This window comes from Prinia subflava, chromosome 11 (assembly GCF_021018805.1).
Source record: "Prinia subflava isolate CZ2003 ecotype Zambia chromosome 11, Cam_Psub_1.2, whole genome shotgun sequence".
NCBI classification, from domain to species: domain Eukaryota; kingdom Metazoa; phylum Chordata; class Aves; order Passeriformes; family Cisticolidae; genus Prinia; species Prinia subflava.
This window is the reverse complement of record NC_086257.1, coordinates 11,072,442-11,097,551: the sequence shown is the minus strand read 5'-3', so window position 1 is coordinate 11,097,551 and position 25,110 is coordinate 11,072,442. Positions and strand designations below refer to the sequence as shown.

General features: G+C 40.6%; 1 protein-coding gene across 1 annotated transcript in view; it reads left to right on the top strand.

Annotated features, from left to right (window-relative positions):
- The window catches only part of TFDP2 (transcription factor Dp-2), a 51,914-nt gene that overhangs the window by 7,288 nt on the left and 19,516 nt on the right, over nucleotides 1–25,110 (top strand). The window contains exons 2-8 of the mRNA XM_063408162.1: nucleotides 3,296–3,389; nucleotides 8,880–8,946; nucleotides 17,084–17,187; nucleotides 20,149–20,270; nucleotides 22,677–22,724; nucleotides 23,828–23,990; nucleotides 24,514–24,660. Of these exons, the coding sequence (XP_063264232.1) occupies nucleotides 3,348–3,389; nucleotides 8,880–8,946; nucleotides 17,084–17,187; nucleotides 20,149–20,270; nucleotides 22,677–22,724; nucleotides 23,828–23,990; nucleotides 24,514–24,660 (693 nt within the window). The 5' untranslated portion in view covers nucleotides 3,296–3,347. The remainder of the gene's footprint in view (nucleotides 1–3,295; nucleotides 3,390–8,879; nucleotides 8,947–17,083; nucleotides 17,188–20,148; nucleotides 20,271–22,676; nucleotides 22,725–23,827; nucleotides 23,991–24,513; nucleotides 24,661–25,110) is intronic.

Here is a 25,110-nt window from a genome sequence, read left to right as displayed (position 1 = left end):
GAATAAATACCTTGGTTGGCTTTTTGAAGAGCTTCATTGAGTGACAAGCTGGATGCTGTATGGCATTCCTGTCTTGTTTGGGTTTTTTTAATCTCTTTTTTTTTTCAAGAAGGAATTAGATATTGAAACATTTTTTTAGGAACAAGCTGGAGAAACACTTCCTGAGACCAGGTGGATTTCTGATCAGTCCTTAATAATTTTGAAATTGTATTGATCTGGAAACTGAGACACACTGAAGCAGCATATGTGTAACAGGTGGTCTAAGCCACATAGATGCTTTGCATAAATTAGTGGTTTAAATCTGAGCCTGTACTGACTAATAAGGAATCTTTTTGTTACTGCTGTCTTCTGAAATCAGTGTTGTAATAGTTGAAAGTTAGTACTATGGAGAGAGATATGAAGGGTATAAATTACTTTCTTGTGGAAAGGCTGGTGTTATACAGGTTTCTTTTTCTTGGAACTTATCACACTTTCCTCTTAGCTGATCCAGTTACCCGGAATAATTTTCACTTTGCAATATTGTCTATCAAGTAAATTAAAAAGTTCTCCTTAGTGGTGATAAAAATCATTCTAGTATACTACAGTATCTCTTTTTTATTTTTCGTATGTTCTGTAAAGACTTTTCATCATAACAATTTAGGTGATTGTCCAATAGTCGTTTGTAGGTACTGATGTAATATTACATAAATAACACTTTCTGTTGGGCACTGGCCTCTGGTACTGAGGAGGATCATTGCATGGTGCTGGTCTAGGTGAAGGTGGGACTTGAAGTACTGATAAAATTTTGGAAGAGAAACCAGGGTAAGTTTGGTAAAGCAGAGAACAGAGTTTTATGTTGTCTTATAGGGGTAATTTAAAAGTAGGACTTTGGACGATAGATAGAAAATAAACATAAGAAGGAATGCAATGTTATTCTGCAGATAGCTGTTTTCTGTTTGTACTGTTTGTTGTAGTGGGATTTGGCTTCAGAATCACCAAAACTTCAGAATAGATCTGGCTTTTAACTTGTAGTGAGAATAGGTACAGATAAAACTAGAGCTTGATTACCTGGGCTTTTGAAATTCAACGCTCAAACTGACTTTTTAGTGTCAATGGCATAAGTGATTAGGAAGTATGTTCTAGAAGAAGCTACAACTCAGAGTTTACAAAATCAGTTTGGTTGGCTCCTTGTACTGTACAATATATGACCAAAAGGCAAATTTATGGGAGTGGATTATAAACCAAAGCTTAGGTTATGAGGGACAAACATAGTTCAAATAAAGCAATCTTTGTGTCTCGTGTGCTGTGGGCTCTGAACCTGACTTTATGCAGCTTCATTTCAGTAGAAACCAACTAAAGAAGAAAAAAGGTTGAGTTTTATGTTTTTCTGTCTGTGTAGTGCAAGCACATGCAGCAACTGAGGATGAAGAAAATCTCCATTTTGAGGCCATCTGTGTCAGTTCTTTTGTCTGAACCTGACAAGAGGTCATGGCAGATGGTGGGGTCACAAAGTCTGGCTTCTGGGGCTTGACAAAATGTGTTCATAAAGCTGGAAGAATACCAACTGTTCATACTGGCTGAGGAGCATTGTGGCAAAGGACTGTAATAGTTTATGGACAATACCTTCTGGATCACTAAGTTTGGCAGCAAATAATTTGTCAGAGATGAATGTAGTTTGCTTATCTACAAATGAGTTAAAACTGCATAGCAATTATGTTCTTAACCACATTTTATTTGAGTAAATTACTTGTAAAGCCTCTTAAAGAAAGGGAGGGAGGTCAGACTGCAACATGAATTTTGGCCAGAGCTGCGCATGATGTATTTGGAGAGTTCGTCTGCAGGGTCAGAAATGTTGAGAAAGAACAGGCCCAAAGATTATAATTTTCAGATGCACTGCAAGGATTCGGTATTTGCTCTTTGCCATGACCTCTGCAGCTTTATGGCTTCAGGTTACAGGATTACTACCAGATCCCATCGCCCCTTTCTCCAGGGTAGCAGTAGATACCTCTCCATAGTATCTTCTCTGAAGCCAGAGAAAAATGGGTATTGTTTTCTTGGATGTTTTGTGGTGAAACTAAAATGTACAAATTTTCATAGGAGAATGTCTTTAGTAGAATTGTTTGGCGTTCACTTGCTGGAGTAACTGCTTAATTATGGCTGTAATAAAGGGAATCACTAAGGAAGATAAGTACAACCCAGTCAACAGGAAGTGGAGGACATCTCTATGTTGAATAAAATGGTTTTCCACTAATAGTTTAATTGATATGAGTCTGAATAAACAAAAAAAAAGTATAGAAACAGCCTAGAATTTTAAATTCTCCTGGGATATCCAAAACTACTAAAGCAGTGATGGGATGTGATGGTAGAGTTCCTCATTACTTACACACACTACTGAAACAACTCCTGGCAGTTTCCTGAAGGGAGGTGAAGACACTGGCCATTCTCAAACTTCACATGGGTTAAAAATACAGGGGAAATGGCATGAATTGCACCCTGCTTCTGTAGCTGGTGAGTTCTGCTGTAAATGGTCATGACTCTTCTTTGATAAATAGTTTAGGTATCTTCCTAATTTTATGGAATTGATTCCATAATTCAAAGTGTGAACAGTTCTCTCTCCCTTATTCATCCAAGTGCAATTCAAATGTCTTTTGTAGTCCATTTTTCAACTGCAAGTAGTACTTTTAAAGTACATTCAAGGTACCTAAACACTTTGTCAAGTTAATTCTATCTTTAAAATGGTTTGTACTGACAGCATTGATTTGTAACTTTCGTTGTGTTTTCTGTAAGACTTCTGAAAGCTTTCATTTAAAAAATAAGTCAATTTAAACTATTTTTTGGTATACTAATATTCTTATCTTTTCCTGGAATTCTAATATTATAACTCTAACTACAGAGGTTTGATAAAAAAACATGGAAAATATTTAAAAGATGTGTTAAAGCTGAACATTTTTTTCTCACATGTTTCCTAAAGATTCTGAATGTTTTCTGTATGTACACATTTCATTAAAAGCCTTCTCTGGTGTTCATGACTGAAGAGACACTGGAGAGAAGTAATTCACTTCCATTTTTAAAGCCAATCTGCATTAAATGCAAAAGATTGCATAGTTTTAATTATAAAACTTCAGTAATGAAATAACACAGTTTTGCTAGCACGTTAATGTAGTCAGGCATTTATGTAAGCTGGGCCTTTGTATTCCATCTCTGCCTGTTCCAAGCAATGAACGTTTTTAGTATCTCTGCAGAACCTGACTGTTGTGGTGATTATTGTATCAGAAACTTGGGTTTCAACTAGGGTATTTCATTAATTTTCTTACAGGATGTTCATCTTAAAGATTCTGTGAAGATGAAAAGGGATATCTTATGGCTTTATGAAATATAAAGCAATACTGTCTGACATGACGGCAAAAAATGTAAGTATAACTCTTTTCATATTGGCATTCTGTCAGTCACTTCTGACTTTCAGAATTGTGTAGACAGATACAAGAAATCAAAAAGACTTTCAAATTCAGAAATCTTGTCTGAGTTTTGTGTACCACAAATACGTACGCCATCATTTTCTGTAGTATTTGATACATTTAAACTGGTTAGAGGCTCTTTAAGCATGTGGAGTTTACTCAGCTCTGGGTCAGATTGATAACTGAGGCAATGCTTTATGCTGTTTTCATATTGATGCTTGCAGGTCCCTTCCAACTTGAGATATTCTGTGAGTCTGTGATTCTTCTAACATTTCTTCAAACTTATGTGAAAGCTGCACATTTTGTTGAATCTTCTCACCTTTGCACCTGTGTAAAATCCTTCTACTGAGTCTGTCTCTCAGATCTCAACAAAGTGTAGAAAGACTACATACTACTGTGCTACTGTTGGTACTCTTGGTTTCTGGTTTCCTTCTCGTTTCTTGGCCTGCTCATTAACCAGTCTGTAGTGATGTCTCAAGGCTCTGTCCCGAGTTCTGAGGAAGCTTATAAAAAGTCTTAACATCCTGACCTTAATTTTCTGCCTAATTAGCTGTGCTTCTTGAGGTACACAGCTTGTAGAGAGAACAGTTCTGATTAATCCTGGTGATCGGTGAATTCAGTATGGCTCTGGGCCCTGGGCAATTTGCCTGTTGACTGCCTTTGACAGGACATCCTGCATTGCAGTTAAATCTGAGTTGGTTTAGGAACCAACACCACCAAAGAAGTGCCCCACAATAAAAGTGTAGGTAGCCTAGTTTTGTGTTCTGTTCAGTTACTGCAAAAGCTTTTGTGCATATTGGGTTAGATTGGTGCCAATGACATAGTTTGGTTAAATTAATTCTCAAGTGTTGGAAAATTTTGTTGGTTTTATTAATAGCTTCATTTGGTGTGTAGATCCAGGCTTTGAGGTGTCTTATATCTCACTTTTTGATTCAAGCTTACCAAGAGATAAAATAAACTGATGTGTATATTCAAAGCCCTTTGCTTATTGCTTCGTAGGTCATATTCTACTCTAGTACAAATAAGTAATTCTTCTGATGTATGGGGGACAGCTGCACAAATCCAGGTCATTTGTGGCTTTGACCTTTTGTTCAATGCAGTCAAAAGATAAATACCAATCCCAATAAAATCCATGGAGTGTTGTGTAATCGTCATACAGTGGTATGGGTTGGGAGGGATTTCAGGAGGCCATCTACTCTGATGCTTTGTGCAAAGCTCTTTGACACTGGAAGCCAATTGCTTGGTGCTTTGTTCAGAGCTCCATCAGGCCTTTGGGTTTTGGAAATCTCCAAGGACAGACATGACATTCAGTCTGGGTAACCTACTCTTGTGCTGAATATAGAAATATAATTTTGTTGTTTACTTCAGCACAATGCTATGGTTACTTTAGAGAAGAAATATTTTGTCAGTATGCATGCTTTGAAATTTTGCAAATCAAACTCATGCAAACCTGGTCAGGTACCTCATATTTATGGGTTTATTTTTTAAAAATCAGCTACTGTGGCGCAGATGAATGTAGGACTCAGTTTTCATGTTTACCTGTTCATATGGCAATCATATGCTTTGTGTCCTTATTGGTAGCACTTCTTAGGGTTTTCCCAGCCTTGGTTACTCAGAACTGCACACTCATGGCAATAGTGTCAGCCCTGGTGTTTCATGATGCTGTTAGGAGGCAATAATGCCTCTGAATTTGCAGAGTTGTAGGGTTTGGGTTCTGTATATGCCTGGGGGTTTCTGCAGCTCCAAACCTGTTTCATATGGAAGGTTAGTATTTGTTACAGTGTCAGAAATGGTTTAGTGATCTCCACAGTGAGCTGAGGGAGAGAGCTTCTTTGTGATAGTACTTCCATCATTTTCCCTTCTGTTGAAGCATCAAGGAAAGGAAATTTTAAAGAACTGGAATTTGGACATCTTCCAGAAAACTCTTGAAGGGCATGTATCTTCTGTTAAATGTGCACAGCAGGGAGCTCCCACCTCTGCATTCTGCAGTCACTGCCCCCAGCTGGGCATGTCTGTGCTCCTGCTGCATCACGGCCCTGTGCAGTGAGTTGTGGCTGCAATGGCTTTTCACCTTGCAGGAAGCTGTGTTGAACAACCTTCTGTCCAAGGCAGCTTGTGCTTCGAGCGTGTGCCAGAATGTTCCTGCAGGCTGAATGTGTGTGCAGGATGAATAACCTTCCCCATCGCTGTTTTACCTTCCCAACTCTTTGAGTGTGTGGCGGGAAAATGATCCAGGCTGGGCTCACTGCTCATTTTCTTCAAATGCAGGACCCTTTTTGCTTGTGGAATATTGTTTGTGGGTAATTTGACCTCCCTTTAAAAATTAATCCAAACCAAAAAAGCTATGAATAAGAAAATAAGAAAATGTTGAATAAAAGTTACAGGTTCTCTTGGGAAAGAGATATTTCTGTGCTTACCATATACATTGTATCCAAATGTAATTCAAATCACCCTGTCCAACTGGGTTATTTCATTCTTTACTTATATGAGAAAATGTGTCTTTTCTTTCCTGTTTTGTATCTCCTTTCCCATCGGTCCTTCAGGTAAAAAGACACCAAAACTCTATGAACAAATGGAGAAAACAAAGAGCAAATACTCATGGTAAATTTATTTTTAGTGTAGTTTACTCAAACAACTTTTTAGTTTCAGCACTCAAACAAACGAGTGATATAACTTGAGCAGGTTTTTTGAATAAGACTTAGTTTTGATTGTGAAATTATTTGTCAGTGCTTCTCAGAGGGGTGGCTGCCTTGCCATAGATAAGGTCAGTTAAATGGCTGTGATATTCTCCTTTCACGTGTCAGCATGACAGAAAGTTTACCTGCTGAGTTTGGTCACGGAGACTTGCCCAGCCAAGCAGCAGAGAAGGCTGGGCTACAAGGCAAGCTACAAGAGCTGTTGGCCCCATCCAAGACTCCGGCTGTGACTTTATTTTCCTTCCCCTCCCAGGAGCAGGAGGCCAGCTCCTGCCATCCCCAGTAATCCAGACACTCTGGGCCAGTGTTATAAAGTAGAAATATCACACCAGCAGTACAGAAAGTAACAAATGATACCAGTTAAGCATTGAATTGTTTGCTGGTTTCAGCTTAGGAGTTGTTACAGCACAAGATTCCCAAAAGCAGTGTGTGGTCTGTCTCAGAGAACAACGTGGCCTGGAACCTCTTGAGCACTGAGATGGAATCCTGTAAAGGTTTTCTGTGCAGCAGTAGCATAATATTGCATCACTCATTGCATCTTCTGAGGGTTCAGTTAGGATCATCATTCTGCAAGAGAAACAAATTTGTTTAGATCTGCCACATTTCTCACTTCTGTTCTCATGAAATTCAAGTTTGTTTTCAAGCTCCTCTAAACTTAGATACAAGGATTATAAAATTGAGAAAGGTGCAGCTCTTTATAAATACTGCTAGGACCATTGTAATGGAAACAACATATTTCTGTGCAAACTGAACTTCTGTAATTTTGTGTCATTTGGATCACTGAAGTACAGCATACACACAAAAAACCTCCCAAGTACTTTGTTGCATTTCCTTCTAAATCTTTCAGAGAATTAAGTGTAAAAGTTAGAATTTTCATTCTACACTTGTATGTGTGTCATCTTCAGTCTTTGATTTAAAAACTGATCTGGAAATGTACAGTTGTACACCTAGAGCTGAATGTTCAATTGTGAGCAAATTTCAGTGCAGTCTTTGAAGGATTTTCTTGTAATTCCTTCTCTTGGAATGAGTTGAGGCCCATAATCTAACATGGTATTTATCCCTGTGGACCCCTATTCTTTCCCTGAATTTAAAATTTCCCCCATTTGTGTTGTTTAGCTGCTGCAGAGGCAGGCAGGGGTCCTGGGAGGAGCTGAGGCTGTTGTTTGTGTGAAGGCAGCAGAGGTGTGAGCCTGCAGTGCAGCCTCTTCCCCAGCTGGACACTGGGATGGCCTTGCAATGCTTACACTGTGCAGTTTGCACCCATGCCGAGCTCTGCTTAAACATCTCGAGAGCACATCCTCAGTGTAGGAACCACGGTGGACATGAGTGTTCCTTGTGCCCAAGCACAAGAGATCCTGGAGTGCTGGAGTGCTGCTCTTTTCCGGATCTGCTACCAAACCGTGCTAAGGAGACGTTTTGGTTTGTTTTTGTTTTCCTCCCTTCGCCCTGCTCCAGTCTGGGCGCTCCTGCTCAGGCGCTCCCCAGCCCTGCTGCATCGCTGCTGCACCGCTGCCACCTGCTGGGAGACTGCCCGGGAATGGGAGGGAAAATGGGACACAGCCTCTGGGGACACCGCAGCAGCCCAAGGCCTGAGCGTGTAGCTGGGTGTGCAGGAGGGGCAGCAAAGAGCCAGCCCCATACTGCCAGTGTCTGAGATAAACTGAGGAGCTGTACCCAGCATCTCGAAGGGTTTGTTTGCAGAAGCACATAACTGAGCTCATTTGGGTAGTGGTTAATCAGAGTAGTGCAGAAACATTGTACATGTCTCCTGATGGGGAAACAATCTTAGCAGAAGTGTTTTCAAGAGTCTGTCACAATACTATGAGCAGATTTTCCCCTACAAAAATTATTTGCTGAATACAAGGTCTTTAATCAGAACTGGGAGACTGAAATGCTTATAGTAGGTATTCTTTTGTCTTGTGTAGTTTATTTTAGTTAAGTTGCTACTATTTTCCTAAAATTATATGATGGTCTGACTTCAGTGTGTTAACATTCTTCAAGTGGCCATAACATAGGTTCCATTGTTGCTACTTACATCTGTAAAGTTAAGGAAAATGTTTGAACCTTCATCATATAATTGCTTTCTTTTAACTTGGATGGTGGAACCCTTTGTTCCAATGATTTATGGAAGTACTCAAATTTTATAGTATTTTAAAAAGAGGTTGAGATATGAGGGGCTTGCCATCTCTTCCCTTCTTCATCCAGGAGCTGTGATCTTGTATTTTTCTGTACAAACTACACCTTCCTATGCTTTGTGTGCATGCCAAAGTCTGAGTTGCACTATTCTGTATAATATTTAAGTTATCCTCAGTATCTCTGAAGACATGGGAATGTGTTTAGAATGCATCAACACCACATCTCAGACCTGTAGACTCTGCAGGTTAGTACTGAGGCTACTGGTCAGGTTTTTGCTGTGTTTTTGGTGGCAGCTGCTCCCTTTGACTTGGAGGGGATGGTGCTTTACACCATAATAGCCAGAATGGGCTGCTTGGGTCAAGGGTAGTACATGGTCAGAATATTCAGGGTGTTTTAGGTAACAACTTAGCTAAAAGTAGAGTTTGTCTTCATATATACACAGTAAATATACTGGATACCCTGCCTTGAGTCTCATGCTCTTATTAGACTCTACTGTCCATAGGCTTATGATGTTTCATAATGCAGAAAGTTGCTTTCATAGTATTATTAGTTGCATATTAGAAAACATAGAAAGATTTGTCATATTTTATGACTTCAAAAATGTTTTGTTCAGGTTGGTGTGACTTCCACAAATGGAGACTTGAAAGGATTTATAGATCAAAACCAGAGTCCAACAAAAGGTAAGAGAATTCTATTTGATACATACATTAAGATTTATTTCACTGCATATGGTTGATTCACGTTTGGGATGCTCAGAATTTAAATATTCAGAATGTACTTCGTACATCCCTACAGTAGTTGTTTAATACCAACATGTGTCAGTAACAAAGATGGGAAAGTCTTCAGAATTTCAGAGGAGAAAAGGCATAGTAAAAATAGTAAGAGGATAAAATAAGCCCTTCTTTTCATTCCTTGATGGTGAATAATATGCTGAATTTCCTGATTTCTACCCCACCCCTAAAGTTCCCTGATTCTGTTGTAGTCAAAAAGACAGAGAAGGCTAAACATGATGTCATACTTCTAAATGTTCTGCACAATTTACAATAATTATATTTTGTCCTATTTTGTTTTATTTAGCACTTCTAGATTAATCACTTTTGATTCAAAAACAATTTATGATCAGTCATAACAGCTGTGGTATTCCAGTAAAATAAATCCCTTATCTATATTAGAAAACTCAAGGATTTGCAGTTCAGGAAACATTTCAATCAACCTTTCTAAGTAAATACTGATTGCTGTTATCCACTGCAATAAACCAATGCATGTAGTAGCAGGGACGTTGATTTTTGGCTCATGCCATCAAATCAAGAGAGTGAGAAAATGAGACAGTCTGAACAGAAAATGGCTGGAGCTACAGTATCTTCCTGGTTTTCTAAACTTCACAGAACAGACTGGTGGAGGCCTTTGAGAATTATTTATTGCACACTGGTGAGATAATTGCCCTTTGTTCTTCATTGTTTTGTGATTATTGTGTTGTGATGCTAGGGAAAAAGACTAAGTGCAACATTTTCAAATAATTTCTGAAACAAGCAATTGATTTGTCCATAACTGAATGACATTATAAAGTATGGGTCATTACTGTTAAGAATATCCCAGTGACCCATATCCCACTCTTTATCAGATTTTGCTTCTGGGATGATGAATGCACTATTAACCTCCATTTTTGTATATTTTATAAAATGTTATGATCTAATGATTTTTTTAACCTTGCAGTATAATTAGAAATTATTGCCATTTCTATTGAAATAAAACATCTTGTTCACAAAGGATTACTCTTCCTAGAACATCAAATATTCCATAAAAGCTGGGGAAACTTGTACAGATACAGCCAGTATCTAAGCTGCCTCTTACTTTCAGTCTAAAGTATCCTTTACTTACTTCTTTTGGTGTGTCTGCTGTTGAACTCCAGGCTCCATTCATTTTTCACATCATTACCTTTAGTGTCCTTTACCTTTAGGGTCTGTGCACACCTCTGGGTGCTTTCCTGGTGTGTTTTGCGACAGGGGAAGTTAATCCTTACAGACTGCTTAGGTATTGCAGTCTGATCTGTAAGTCTTAGAGTACCGCTGTGTTGTTTTGCTGATTTTTAAATCTGAATTAAAGTTTCTAACTAGTTTGGTTTATTTGGGGGGTTCAGTTTTCTTATTATAGTTTGTTTCCTGTGTTTGTTAGTGAACATTGTCATCTTCCTGCTGCAGTTTTTTTTCATTCAGGCTTTGTAGAATACTTTCAGTATTTATGTTTTTATTCCTTGTGTAGATGATGTCTAGGGGAAAAAACATTTCTAATACCTGGTGTATCTAAATGCAATGCAAATTGACTAAGGGATTTGATGTTTTAAATGTGATGACTGCAGAATCAAAGCATATACATCTAAAATTATAATCTTCATAAAAAGACTTGCTGCCTAATTCTGAAGGGAACCAAATTTTTTCCTACATGTGCCTAGAAGAAATTTCACAGTGCTCAGCAGAGCATCAGCTCAAATGTGGTTCACTTTGTTTAGGGAACAGTTCTAGTTCAACAGACAATTCACTTCCCTACATGAGTTGCCTTTGTCTCATAGGTAACAGGACTTTTGGCTAAAAGCCCCTCCCTTTGGAGCTTGTTTCTTCTGCTTGAAATGATCACCCATTGGATCTGAGAGGGAATGCCACATGCAGATGGCTTTTGAGGATAGCCTTGGCACTCACCTAACGCCAGGGGCTGCTTGTGTGAGGACCACCCCTGGGTAAAATATTCTGGTAGCCCATGCAGCACAGTCAGGATACCTCCTTTCTGAAAGTCCTGTTCACTTGGTCTTTGGCACAGTAGATTCTTATTGTTGCAGTCAAAATTGTTCAGCTGTGACAGGATGGGCTGGGCTGGGCATGCTTCATTTCCTTACCTGCAATTACTAATGATTGTAATTATTCCTGTAGGAGACCTGCATTTTAATTTTCCCAGACAGAAAAAAATGGCTCTGATTCTCATTGTTTACTAAATGAATATTCTTGGGTTTCTGAATGGAAAAGAGATGTTTCCTCTCAGTCTTGGAGAACAGATGGCTCTTTGTAGCCTTGGGGATAGATGTGTATGTATGTGTCAGGTATTCTCCTAGTTTTCCATCAGGGATTGTGCCTATTGGGAGATAACTCCTGGGAGGATCCATGCTAACAAGACTGATGTGCTCCTGGGTGTCACCAGAACTTTGATGCCCAGTAAGGTTGATTGGCAGCAACTAAGGAACTGCATCTATTGTTCAGGCAAAATCCTGATTTAAGTGGCAAAATGTCTTTGTGGAGTTGGCCCCTTCTGTTAAAATGATTCACTAAAATAGTTTCAGTTAGTCCTTAAGCAGGTGTCATTAGGTTTGTGAATGAGTAGGAGAGCGGCAGCTCTGCCTTTGGTTTGGGGTAATTGTTGTTAGCTGTGATGAATTCAACCAGACCTAATGTAGAGTTCATGATAAAAAGCTGCAGGTGTAACCGTGAGGATTTAAAAGTTAATCTGTTTGGGAGACACACCTGGTCACTGTTGCATGCTTGAAGTTTTGTAATCCTGTTCACATCCACAACAATGGAAAATCAAACCATTTTGAAAACTTAGTGCACAGGGCTGCTGTAATAGAAGTACTTCATTGTATGCTTGAAGAGATCTGCTCAAATGACCAAGGCATCAAGCAGTTGTCCACAGGCCTGTGCCTGGTACTTTCAGGTTCATACAGCTGTTAACTCCTGTAGATTTGTCTCAAATTGAACAGTAAAAGACTGAAATTGTACTGCTCTGTGCAAGCCTGAAGTACATTGAAAAACTCTATATCCTATTTTATTTTTTCTTTTCTACTGATCTCTTTGATTTCATCTCTATGGAATTTTTCAAGTTAGGTTTGTAGCCCTTTTTTGTGCAATGCACAAATGAAGAAATGTACCAAGAAAATACTTACGTGCTAATAACGTGATAATAATTCCATTTTTCTGTATGCTTTTATAATATTGATCTTGGAGATCAGTAAATGTCTTAGTGTAATAGAGGACCCTGAGGACACATCACATGTGTTATTGCAAAAGGTCCTAATGGGCTGCTGATATCTCATAGCTCTGAGCTGGGGTTTTTGCTGTCATCGTCAAGCCGTAGGTTGTATTATTAAAAATGGCTGTTCATTGAGACACTTCTAAAAAGTGAACATTTGTTTAGAGCTCTGAATATGAAATCCAAATTACCAACACTTCCTTGGTGTTTTGTTTAAAAATTCAATGGCTTTTTTTGTTGATGTATGCATTGTGCATTAACCCCAGCTGGCTGGGCTGTGCTCCCCATCAGCCATGGTCTCCTTCAAACTGGCTGTGACAGATTCTATAGATTCTCCAGTTGACATTGTTTCGGATTATCTTTGCAACTAAGCTGCAGACCTAACAGATTTAGTTATACAGGGAAAAAAATCACTGAATCTCTTTAGCTTCATATTTGTATAGGAGTTCACGTTGTTTATGTGAAATTAAGCTATTTAGGGTGGAATATAATGATTTAAACTGACTTGGTGAACTGCTTAGTGTATGCATGTAAGCATACATGTACATAAACAGGAATAACTTTATCTGGGACTGCTCGAAGCTGAAGATCATTTAAATTGGATTTTTCTTTTTGTGCGCCAGTAAAATCATTGCACAAATGCCAGGAAGAGTAATCGTTATTGTAGTGATGATGGTTTTTAAAATATGAAATTACAGCAACACTGGTTTCTCTCCCTGAGAAGAAACAATAGTGGTGACTGAAGGATGGAAAAATAATTTATGTAAAGTGCTTTTGTTCTGAGAGAAACATACATATGTCCACTGGCAGATTCTTATTCTGAATTTGCTTCAGTGCCAAGGAGGCTCAGTTTGGGATGGCTTTCTGTGTATTGCCATTAAAGCCTCCCTATGAGAGTTTGAAGTGGGTTTCTTTCCCATGTGCTTGGTTTTCCATAGGTAAATGGGAATAATGACGCTGACCTCCTTTGTGCCTTGAAAGTACTGCTGAGAAACATTATATAAGAATTGAGTATTATTATACAAATCATTCCAGTTTGATCCATCTGTGCTGACCTTTTCCATCCATGCAGTGAGATTACCGTGACTCAAGGCTGATGGGTCTCATTGTGTGGAGCTTATCACTGTACTCACTGCTCTTGTGCCCCAGGACATAAATCAGTATACTCTTTTTTTGTCCCCAAATGATGGGTGTTATTAAGACTTGGCATTTATTTAGAATCTGGTCATGTTTAAAGCCTTTGCAGTTGCTTTGTGAGAGTATATATAGTTGCTTTGATGATATTTCTGCTTTCAGTTGAATACAGAAATCTGTTGAATGTTTTGTCACATCTACTTCTTCTTAAATATAATAATATAATGATATAACGGTAATATTTGAAGCAATTGAGGTTACATGAGTATCTGGACCATGATGCTATTTGGAAAAAAAGAAAACGGTAGGGAAGAATATTTTAGTTGTAATTGATAAAATTTTCTGTTGACTATTTTTTCAACTGCTGACAAACACAAAGAGCAACCTCTTACTGAGAAAAATTTGGTTGTTCTTTCTTTCTGGCCACTGTGGATAAGAAATACCTCACTCATAAAAACAAAATGGTTCTTTTTCATCCTATCGGTATTTAAAAATCTACACATTCACATATTTGTATTTGCCAGTGAAGAAAATCCAAAGTAAGAATAAGGGCAGGGAAACATTTCTTTGCAAACTTGGTCAACTCTTAAGATTGTTTTGACAGTACTCCTGCCAAATGAGGGATTTGTGTTGGGATTAGAAGATGAAAATCTTCTTTATTGACAGTAACTCTGGCCAAAAAGACATTTAAACACACACCATATGTAAGCAAATGTCTTTTTGAAATCAAGACCAAGTTATTTGAATGACCCTTGTATTTACTGAAGTTACCCAATGGTGCCCATGTTCCTTTATCCAGGGAGCCTTGTGAATGAAGGCACAGTGCAGCAGTATAGCAGCCAATTAGTGGCTTATTAGTGGTTTTTGCAGGGCTGCTCAGTAAATGTGGTGGGTTAGTGTGGCTTTGGCCGTGGGTCTGCACGTGTGTGTGAGGGAAATACATCCACACAAGTGCTCACAGTGATCACAGGCGCAGCTGGATCCGTGGATCCCGTGGGTCGCAGCCTGCGTGGCGCATGTGAGACACAAACAAGCTGTGCCCAGTGCTGGCTGTGGTGTGGCCGTGTGCGTTGGCTGTGCCCAGTGCTGGCTGTGGTGTGGCCGTGTGCGTTGGCTGTGCCCAGTGCTGGCTGTGGTGTGGCCGTGTGCGTTGGCTGTGCCCAGTGCTGGCTGTGGTGTGGCCGTGTGCGTTGGCTGTGCCCAGTGCTGGCTGTGGTGTGGCCGTGTGCGTTGGCTGTGCCCAGTGCTGGCTGTGGTGGTGGCCGTGTGCGTTGGCTGTGCTGCTGTGCCCAGTGCTGGCTGTGGTGGTGGCCGTGTGCGTTGGCTGTGCCCAGTGCTGGCTGTGCCCAGTGCTGGCTGTGGTGGTGGCCGTGTGCGTTGGCTGTGCTGCTGTGCCCATTGTCCAGTGCCGTGAGCTCACGTGGCCACTGGCACACACAGACACCACAGCCCAGTGCCTCTTGCAGGCTGGGAAGTGCAGCTGGAGACAACGCTGTGGTGTAGCCCTGTGGTAAAAGAGCTGGGAGCCAAAACTGACATTTCACAATTTTACTGCACTTGGCTATGTGACCTTTTGCTGTCAGCACCAGAGAAAGTAATTTATTTCTTTTCCCTGGTAAGAGAAGGGACAAGAAGAAATAGTATGAGAGCTGATCTTGGAGATAATGGAGTCAAAAGTTTCAGGTGCAGCAGAAAAGAGGAAAATTCCTGCAGCAGTACTAGGAAGTGACACGTCATTGATGGCAGCAGCCTGGAATGAGGGAAGAGACTAGGTTTTGATGGAATATGCTGGCACAGCTTGGGAAATCCTGGGCAAAATCCTCTAGCAAAACTGGCAAGTGAGAGAACTATTTTGGGTTCAGCATGGGAACACAGTGTATGTAAATCATGAATTACTGTCTTGTGCTCTCTGGCACTACCTCGCAAAAGATGTTTCATAACAGAGCAGAGATTTACTGGGGATGTGGGTTTGAAAGTGTGGGAGGTTTATATTTGTTTTTCTAGGTAAGTTACATGACTGAATAATTTCATTTTCAGTAGAGATGCAAGCTGCTTCTGAAGATCTTTTCAGATACAGATTTGCCTTTTGGAAAATTACTATTAAGTAGTAGTATTACTCCAGATGCCAGAAGAATCTACACAGAACATTATAACATCCTAGTCACAATTTGTTTGTATTTCTCATATATCTGTTGAATATTTTGTGTGAAGGTGAGACTTGGCATAAATCTACATCTTTTCTACTTTTGTACTATAACTTTAGAAGATAAGATCCTTTTTCCTCTCAGTTGTGTTGCTTCTGCTTTCTGTTGCAGGGAGGTTACTTTGTTGAATTTATCATTTTTCAGTAACCTCATGAAAAACATAGGTATAACTAAAATAAAATGGAAAAAAGAGACCATGGTTCAGGACCAAGTGAGAAAATTCTCACAGTGGAGGTGAACAGATGATGTGAGAAAAGACAGGGGAACAGGGATGTGTAACACCACTGAGTCAGCTTGGGCCACGTGGGCTAAGCTGAGTGTTGGCTGGCTCCTGTGGGAGGAGGGCTGTGCTGCTCTCAAGGGGGCTGTCACCTCAGATGCCTTCAGCTGCTGTCTGCAGTGCCAGAGAACATTAGCAGCTCTCCAGGAACCAATCCTTGTCCTCATGACCCCAGCTAGAGCCAGGCTGACTCTGGATTAGCAGGCCGTGGCAGCTCTTCCTTGTATTTGGTTGTGCCTCAGACCCCGTCCCTCCCCAGGCTGGAGCCGGCTGTGTGTCGGAACGGGGGCTGCTGTTTATTGATCAGTTCCCAGCTCTCCTGCTTCAAAGCTGTCACAGAGAAAGGAACTGCTGCCACCACAGTGGCTGTGGATGAGCCAAGGTGCTCAGGGCTTTGAGAGGCTTGTGCACAACAGTTTGAACACTCAGCAGGTAGTGGTGGTGCTGCGACAGTTTTGATTTAAACATTAATTCCAAATAATCGAGATACAAGATGCAGTTTGGGATGGAGGAGGAGTAGCAGTATTTTGGGGCTGTCAGCACAGAGCTGCCCTTCTCTGTGGAAGGCAGGATGACTTACATCCGTAAGCAGTTTGGGATCACAAAAATGATAAACATCTTGGGATGAGAACACGCTGCGTTGGAGATGGCATGGGAGACTTTATTGTGACACCCAGCTGCCTGCTCTGGGACTTTAGGTCAGTTGGAAAGGCATCACTTACTCCATCTGTACAGTGGCAGGCTGTGGTTGGCTTACATCAGCAATGACTGTGGAACGCTGTGGGACAGTCAGATGAGGAATGGTTAAGGCTTTGAAGGTTTATGGATGCATATTTTGTACACGTAATTATGATTGTAAGTAGGATTTGTATGTTGGCTTCTTTTAGAAGTATTCTTATTAATTCTAATGTCCAGCTGTGCACTCTTTGTCTTAAGCAAGAATAAATTGTTTCTGGAAATAAAATACATGTGATTTTAAAAGTAAAATAGTGAAGGTGTAGTTTTGTGAGGTGTCCTTATGACATTTGCTGAGAGGTCTGGAGGTTACATGAGGGTGTGTTCTCAGCGAATGAGGCAACAAAGCCAACCTGATTCCAAAGTGTTAGAGTGGAGTGAGAATTTGCCAAATGTTTTTCACAGGTTGCTAAGGAAGTAATTTAACACTTTTCCTTTTAACACTCTTTATAGGCAATATTTCAGTAATCACATTGCCAGTTTCCAGCACCAACTCTCCGACTAAGATTTTGCCAAAAACCTTGGGACCAATCAATGTGAATGTTGGACCCCAAATGGTGAGTTTTGCAACCCCAGTAATGCCAGCTTGTGTAACTGCTTTTGACTTCCTGATGGTGTAAGACAGGAACCCACGAGGAACTTGGTGCCTCCTGCCTCAGCCACAAAGCGCCCCACTTGGACGGGAGGGTGGTGACCTGGGGCCCAGCAGGGCTGGCATGCCAGAATTGCCACTCCCAGCAATGCTCTTGTATGTGCCCTTAGGGAGTACCTGTCTTCCTGGCTTTGAGTGGAAACTGAAACAGCTTTACCAGCTGACATTTTAACTATTACTCAAAAGTGTATTAAGAAAAACCCCTCATTGTTGATACTCTTTGAGTGTTTTAAGTTCTCACCAGTAAATCTCCAGCATTGTCAGAGAGTGTCTTTGATGTGTTGGTAGAAATTCTAAATTTGTTGAAACTACTGTTTTTAAAACTCTTTTCCTGTCCACGATAACTACGTATATGTGCATGTGTATGTGCATGTGTATGTATATGTGTATGTATGTATATGTATATGTGTATGTATATGTATATTGATGCTCCAGGGATTTTGGATCTAGTTTTGAGAAAAAAATTTAGATTTTCTGGTGGCCAGACAGCTAAACAGGCAATGCTGTGAACAGTTTCTAGTGACCTGATACCTCCTTGCCAAGCACTTAGCCTGAGTACAGAACCATTTGATGTGTTCTGTACAAATGGTATTGTGCCTTTTTCAGAGGAGCAGTGTCTGTTCCTGGGGGTGTCTGTCCAGCTGGGCAGAGGGGCACACACAGCACAGCCCCCCCGTGGCACTCCCTGCTCGCAGAGCTCTGCCGGGGGCTGCCTGCCAGGAGCAGCTCAGTGCCTCAGCGCCCATGCTGGTCTCGCTGTGCCTGTGCCCTGTGGCACTGCACTGGATGCTTCTGCCACCGAGGATGTGTCCTGGCAGTGCAAGAAATAGCCCACAACAGGGAGAGCACTCACTTAAAGCAGTTCCGACTGTTATGACTGACTTCTCAAGCACTGCTTTTGGTTTCAGTGAGTCCTGCTTGCAGTTTAGGGTCTAGAGTGGGTAGAAGTTGCAGAAGCTACTGCGTGATGTGAGACACACCATTTTTATTCTTTTTTTGTTTTGTTTTGTTTATTTTTTATTCTTTTATTCTGCTGCTTTGCAAGGATAGATCTATATTCAGAAAACATTCTCGTAATAAATAGCCCTTAATGCAGGCTTTCTAAGAGACCCAGCGTACAGCTGTGTTGTGCCAGGCTGTTTAAAAGCGAACGCTCGCGAGCTCTCAGAAGGGGCAATGTTAGCGCTCCCTCAGCATCTGCCTGTGTCAGCAACACCGTGTTTGATTAATTAATTTATTTAGGCCTTATTTCCCCACTGGGGGTTCCAGCGCCTGGGGCCACTGCGGCTCCTCCAGAGCGGCGCGGCGGGGCCGGGGCGGTGCGGCGGGGCCGGGGCGGTGCGGCGGGGCCGGGGCGGTGCGGCGGGGCCGGGGCGGTGCAGCAGCGGCCGGGTGCCGCTAGATGGCGGCGCGGGCCGGGCCGGGCCCTTGCTCTCCCCGGGGCCGCCGGCACCTGCCGGCCCCGCCCGCGCTCGTTCGCCCAGCTCCAAAACACGAACCGGCCCTTGACACCTTTCTGCCTCAGGCCCGAGTAACAGCCAGGTGACAGAAGTGACACCTTTCCTGTGCCTGCCATGGGTAAAGCCAGGTGCCTTGCGTTCTCCGGTATCAGGAAATAAATATGTAACCTGTACCTGTGTTTTGGTTTCTCTAAAATTCTCTTTTCCCTTGGTTCTGTCAGGCTGCACATTTGCAAACAATAAATTAGATAAATTAATGTCTTTAAGACAAAAAAGACATATACATAGTCACAACGTGGTACTGGGGGGGATGTGCAGTAATGCTCAATGAGCTAAGGAAATGGGGAATTCTTCACATACCATTTTTCTACTTGTCTAAACAATAATGATGGATACCCAACAGATGCTGTATACTTATCTGTAGTTTGTCCATATATATATATACACACTCCCAGTACCTGTACATCTACTGTACACTTACAGCATATACTTATAACAGTTACTTACCAGAGTGCCTTGGGATGCTTACACAGGTGTTGGATAAGTTAAACAGTAAAGGAAACTATGAAGTTTAGTCCAGTCACTACTCAAAATGTCACTAATAAATGGAGTAAAGTAAAACAAAGTTTTAAAATGTTGTGCAAGGTATAAGAGTAAAAAGCACTGTCCAAGAAGTTTTTATATTAATCTTACTATGATGGAATCAAAATAATTAAATGTGGTTTATTTTAAAGATTAGCTAATCAATACTGTTTCATTTTAAAGTATTATTTAAATTATTCTGGTGACCTACTTTGAAAAAGGAACTTGATTTAAAAGTCAAGACTGGGTGTCTTGGTGTTAACCAGTGTACCTACAATTTCACCAGGTTTGCATAAATGTAAATTCTATCTATACCGTAAAGACTTTACATTGAATCCTGTAGGTACAATTGGTTGCCTGAGTGCCTTGGGCTCTTGTGAATGCTAGAAACTGCAGGGAATGCTTTGTCTGCAGCTCCGGTTGTCTTCTGTATAGACAATTAAAAGAGACAAATCCATTGGAAAGAAAGAAGGCTGTATTGATTACATTGATCAAGAAGATGCTTAGATGTACTCATGAAGAAATAATTGGGTGTCTATAGGTACAGATCCTATCTGCCATACCTAGGAATTACATGGAATCATTTATCTGGTTCTTGTCCATATGAATAATACAGTAATATTTGACAATTAATAGGAAACTTAGCAGCACTGTAATGGCTTTGCTGTATGAAGATCTTCTGATGCCATCTCTTCTGTACATTGTGACTGCTTCTGGTACAGAATTATGATTACTTTTCTTAGTGCAATGCTTAGTATGAATTTTGAGCTGTAGTAACCTCTGTTTTTTTAAGAGAGCTGTGTTTTTGTTGCTGAATTTCACAGATCATAAGCACACCACAAAGACTGAGCAGTTCAGGGAGTGTTCTGCTTGGGAGTCCATATAACCCAGCTCCAACCATGGTCACACAGACACACATAACAGAGGCTTCCGGCTGGGTCCCAGGGTAAGGCTTTTGTCTCATTTAAGGATGTCTGAGCAGCTGTTCTGATCTTTTCCATTGCTTATACTGTTGAATCTATACACTGACTTACAGTTTCTAGTTCTTGCACAACTAAATGGAGTATGGCATGTGCTTTTCAGACTGGGAGGCACTGCTGATATCTGGAGCATGTGGACACAAATTATAAGCACTGGTCACTTCACTGTCTGCTTTAATTGTGGTTTCTGACAGTGTCTTTTTCTTGGTGAAAATGGAGCGTCACAACGACTCCTATTAAAAAAAGCTTTTATTTTTTCCGTAAGTTCATGGTATATCCACGTAGCACTGCTATTGAGCAGAGCAGCAGGTGCCTACAGAGGGAGAGACTGTCAAAAACACTTCAACAGGCATTTCAGAATAAACCCTAATAGAAAACTTTCAATATAATCAGTGTGGTATTTTTATTACTATTGTACATTAACAAGTTTCATGAGGTACTGAGGTGCTCCAGCCAAACATAACTTTCTTTATCTCTTCTAATTAAATGTGGTCTTTACAGTGTTTCTTGGCATTTTGTTTTAATATCAGTACTGCTGAGCTTAGCTGTCTCAAAACAGAGTTGTAGTGCTTTGCCTCTGAAAAAGTAATATATTTCTGCATCTAGATTAATTTTTCTAATCAGTGATGAATGTCAGTGTTACCTTTTCAACAGTAAAGGTGAGAAATGGAGCATCTAGGAAAGAGCAGAAACGAGAGTTCAGTGTTTGTACCTTGACTTTGTTCATTTTACTCTGTAAGCAAGGCCTGTCAGAGGTTGTACTTCCCAGTTACTGTATTCCCCCACAGAATCAATAAACTGCAGGCCCAGCCATGCAGTTTTTAAGCTGAGTTTTTTTGCTGAGTTATGTGTTCATTTCCTGAAATACCTTTTGAATGCACTTAGTTCTGATTTTATTTGAGAAAGGAATTGTCAAAGATTACTTTTTTCTGCAAATTTTGTGAAATGAGGAGGCCAAGCAGATGTTCTTTCAGTACTCAGAAGAGGGACAAACTCTACTGTCTGGTCACAGCTTGCTAAACCAAAGAATCAACTTGCCTCACTTTGCAAAGTGTCATCCAGTGGTGGGATTCCCACAGCAGCCTTGTGGCAGCCACCACCACCAAGAAGCACCATCCTTCTCTTTGTGTACTGTCCAAGCTGAGACACTTGGAGCTTTATCTTTGCTTCATCTGTAAAAAGGCTTGAGATGACTCCAGACAGACCAGTAGTGATCTGTGCAGAAGTCCATACATTAGGCCATATTTTCATTTGAGGAACAGAGCTAAGGAAGGGTCTGTGCTATTCCTGAACTGAGGTAGGGAGCCCTTGCAGGAGACACGTCAGAAGGCTGCCTGCTTTACCCATTGTTCACTTCAGACTCCAAATAATTTCCAAACTGAGAGGAGCACGTTCCCTGGCAGGGCTCGGCACAGCCTGGTGTGCAGAGCAGGCACAGCTCTCACTCGCTGCTGTTCCAGGGCAGCCCCCAGCCCCAGCTGCTCAGCCCCCAGTTGAGCACCGTGGACAGAAATCCCTTTGGGGCCGCCAAGGGAGAGGCCTGGTTCTGCATTCTGGATCACACAACCAAAGTGTGCTGGATTTCAAGGACAGGTTTTCAAACCCATCATTTTTGTCCAGCTCCCTTCCCAGCAGTGTCAGGTGTTGGGTGTGTAAGTCTGTGCTGGGAGCCCTGCTTTGGAAAGCGTGCAGAGACAATGTTCAGCCCAGCTCAGCTCTCGGGCACTGCCCTGGGTCTGCTGCAGCAGGAAAAGGCAGCTGGAAAGCAGCTCCTGCCTGCTGTGGGGGAATAAACAGGATGGTGAGGAATGGCCAGTGACTGTAGACTGCCCTGCTGTTCAAAATTCATGGCAGCTGCTTCTTCAGAGTCTGCCTTCAGCTCTCTATGCATCAGCTCTAACAGGAACATGTTTAGTGTTTTACCTTGGGGTTTCATTTAAAGATTCCTGAACATTCACTGGCATGAAAATATAGGATATATCTTATGCAGTGTTTAAAGACATTTGTCTTCCATGTGGAGGAATTTTAAATAAGAATTTTCAAAGGAGCCCAGCTTCTCCTTTTTGATGGACTTTAAACATCTAGCTCACACCAGCACTTCTGTAGTTCCAGGTGAAGTGACTTCCCTCAATTCCTACAGGCAAAGCATGGTAAAAATGGGAACAGAACTTGTGGCAGTGAGCTCTGACAACTTCCTCCACAAGTCCTAACTACCTTCCCTCAAATTTTGTCAAGCTCTGTGTGTTGTATTTTTCCCTTTCAGTAAACATGTAAGAGCAAACACTAGAACCAGCTCGGCCCCATATACAGTGATTTTAGTGGTCTACAATACAATGTTATTTTCAACTTAAGTTTGAATTGTCTTGTCTTAGGGAGCGAAAACGGACTCAAGAAATTATAGAGTCAGATTTTTCAGAAAGGTGAGTGTTACTGAATGTGTATTTTATGTAAAGAGTTGCTCTTGGTTTACTTCAGATTTGCCTTTCAGAAAGAAAGCTGTCCAGTTTCCTGCTTTAGCAGTTCTCACTCCTTCACATCAAAGCTGTGTTGGGTTTTTTTGAGTCTGCTGATGTTCCTTTTTACTCTTTTTTGTTTCTTTTATCTGTATTCTGTTTTCTTAAGTACATTCACAATTCTGAAAACCATTCTTGGTTTTTTTAATAGTTTCTTTAGCTTTTTACTGCTGATGGGGGCCCTTTTTCTGTAAAATAACAGATCTTCCTGGAACACATTGTCAAATGAAACCATGAGACTAATTAAAAAAAGAAAAAAAACAAACCCAAAACCAACACAGCTAAACTTTTTTAAGGCTTCTATTGAATTACACATCCAGATCTAGTTTATGTGATAAAAACAACTGCTCCTGGTTTTTTTCGATTACCATTACCTAAGCTCTTGCTTTTCTGGAAGAAGGTGAATGGAAAATAACCCTGACAGATTGCCAGTTCTTGATTTGGCACCTTAAAACCCAATGAATGTTACCCTCCACAAGAGAGATTCTTGTATGCATTGTATGAGGTTCACATCATAGAATAGCTGTATATATATGGATATATACTACAGTGTATATATATGGATATATTCTATGGTAGACACACCTTAATTCCTGTAATGACTAAGTTTGGTATCTCCTATATTTTAAATAGAGATGTCTGAGCCTTTCTATTTTAGGCACACACGTGAGAGATCCACATAAACCTGGCTTCCAGGCATATAAGCACCCTGGGAGATTTTCCTCTTTTTTTTCAGTTCTTTGTTCTTTTGTGAGACTACCTGGAGATGAATTACAAATCCATTACATTACAAATTACATGCTGCATCCCAGCAGCGTGTGTTCAAATGCTACCAGTGTAGAAATAGTCAAGAAAGGGGAAGGGGCTCTAGAGCACTTCTTTGCTGATGCAAAAGTTTTATTTTTCATTTAGATAGTCCCTATTTCTGTTGCAAAAGGTAGACTTTTTGCTGTGTAACAAAGTAACTTATTAACATTCAATGTATTAAAATAATACTTTTCTCTTTTCAGTAAGAGAAGCAAGAAAGGAGATAAAAATGGGAAGGGTCTGAGGCATTTTTCAATGAAAGTTTGTGAAAAAGTTCAACGTAAAGGAACAACTTCATACAATGAAGTAGCTGATGAACTCGTATCAGAATTCACTAATTCTAACAGCCACCTACCAACAGATTCAGTAAGCAAATATGTGTTGAATTTTGTTATACCAATACAGATTTATCTGTTTTATCATGGAATTCTGTTTCTACACTGTCCTGCCACAGTCCATACTCTTCTTCACTTAACTGGTTCTCAAATATAAAGACTTAATCTTTGAAATCTAAAAATACAGAATTAAGATGAAGAATTGAACTCCCTCTAAATTATCAACAAAGTAGAGGAATCTGCCAAAATAACTAACTTTAAGAAAAGGCTACTCTTGTATACGAGGTCTTGTCAGGCTTTTCAACTGTGCCAGACTTGCCATGATGGAATTTCCTGAGAGGTGCTTCAGGAAGGCCTGAAGCTTCCATTTGCAGCCAAGGCTGCTCATGTGGTATCCAAGGGGTGTCACAGATGAAGGATCGTGGTTTAACACCACTCTGACCAGAGCTGCCGTTCTGGCATTTGAGCTTCTCCATGTCTATGGAGCATGTGTTCAGTTGATTTTGCTTTTTAAATTCAGTTATTTTGTTGTAATTAGTTTATTGTTTTCTTAGCAAGCTTATGATCAGAAAAATATTAGACGGAGAGTTTACGATGCCCTCAACGTCCTGATGGCAATGAACATCATTTCAAAGGAGAAGAAGGAAATCCGATGGATCGGCCTTCCCACAAACTCAGCTCAGGAATGTCAGAATCTAGAGGTAAAGGGAGGTACATGGGAAATTCGGTTTTGTTCACGTGTTTGATAATTGAGTTGCTCTTCTTTAGAAGAGGGATTTTTTTCTTAGTTTGAACCTGATTGGTTTTGATGCTTGTGCACTATGGAAATAGAAATCTCGATATAGGAATAAACTTGTGCATGCTTAGTTCAGTTTCACTTGGTATACATTACATTTAGTTTTTTTAAAAAAGCTCTTTACCTTACAAGAAGGGACATTGATTAAATCAGGGATTATTTTTAAGATTAAAGTCTGTAGTACCTTGAATCGGAAGAAAGTCAAAAGAATTTATAGTTCAGTTATGCTCACAAAATGGTTTACATTTAAAATTCTGTATTACTGTCTGTACTTGGAAATATAATTCAAAGGAAATTAAATTGAAAAATAATTCCTGCTGCAGTGTCAAATACTAGTTATGAACTGCCAGAGAAA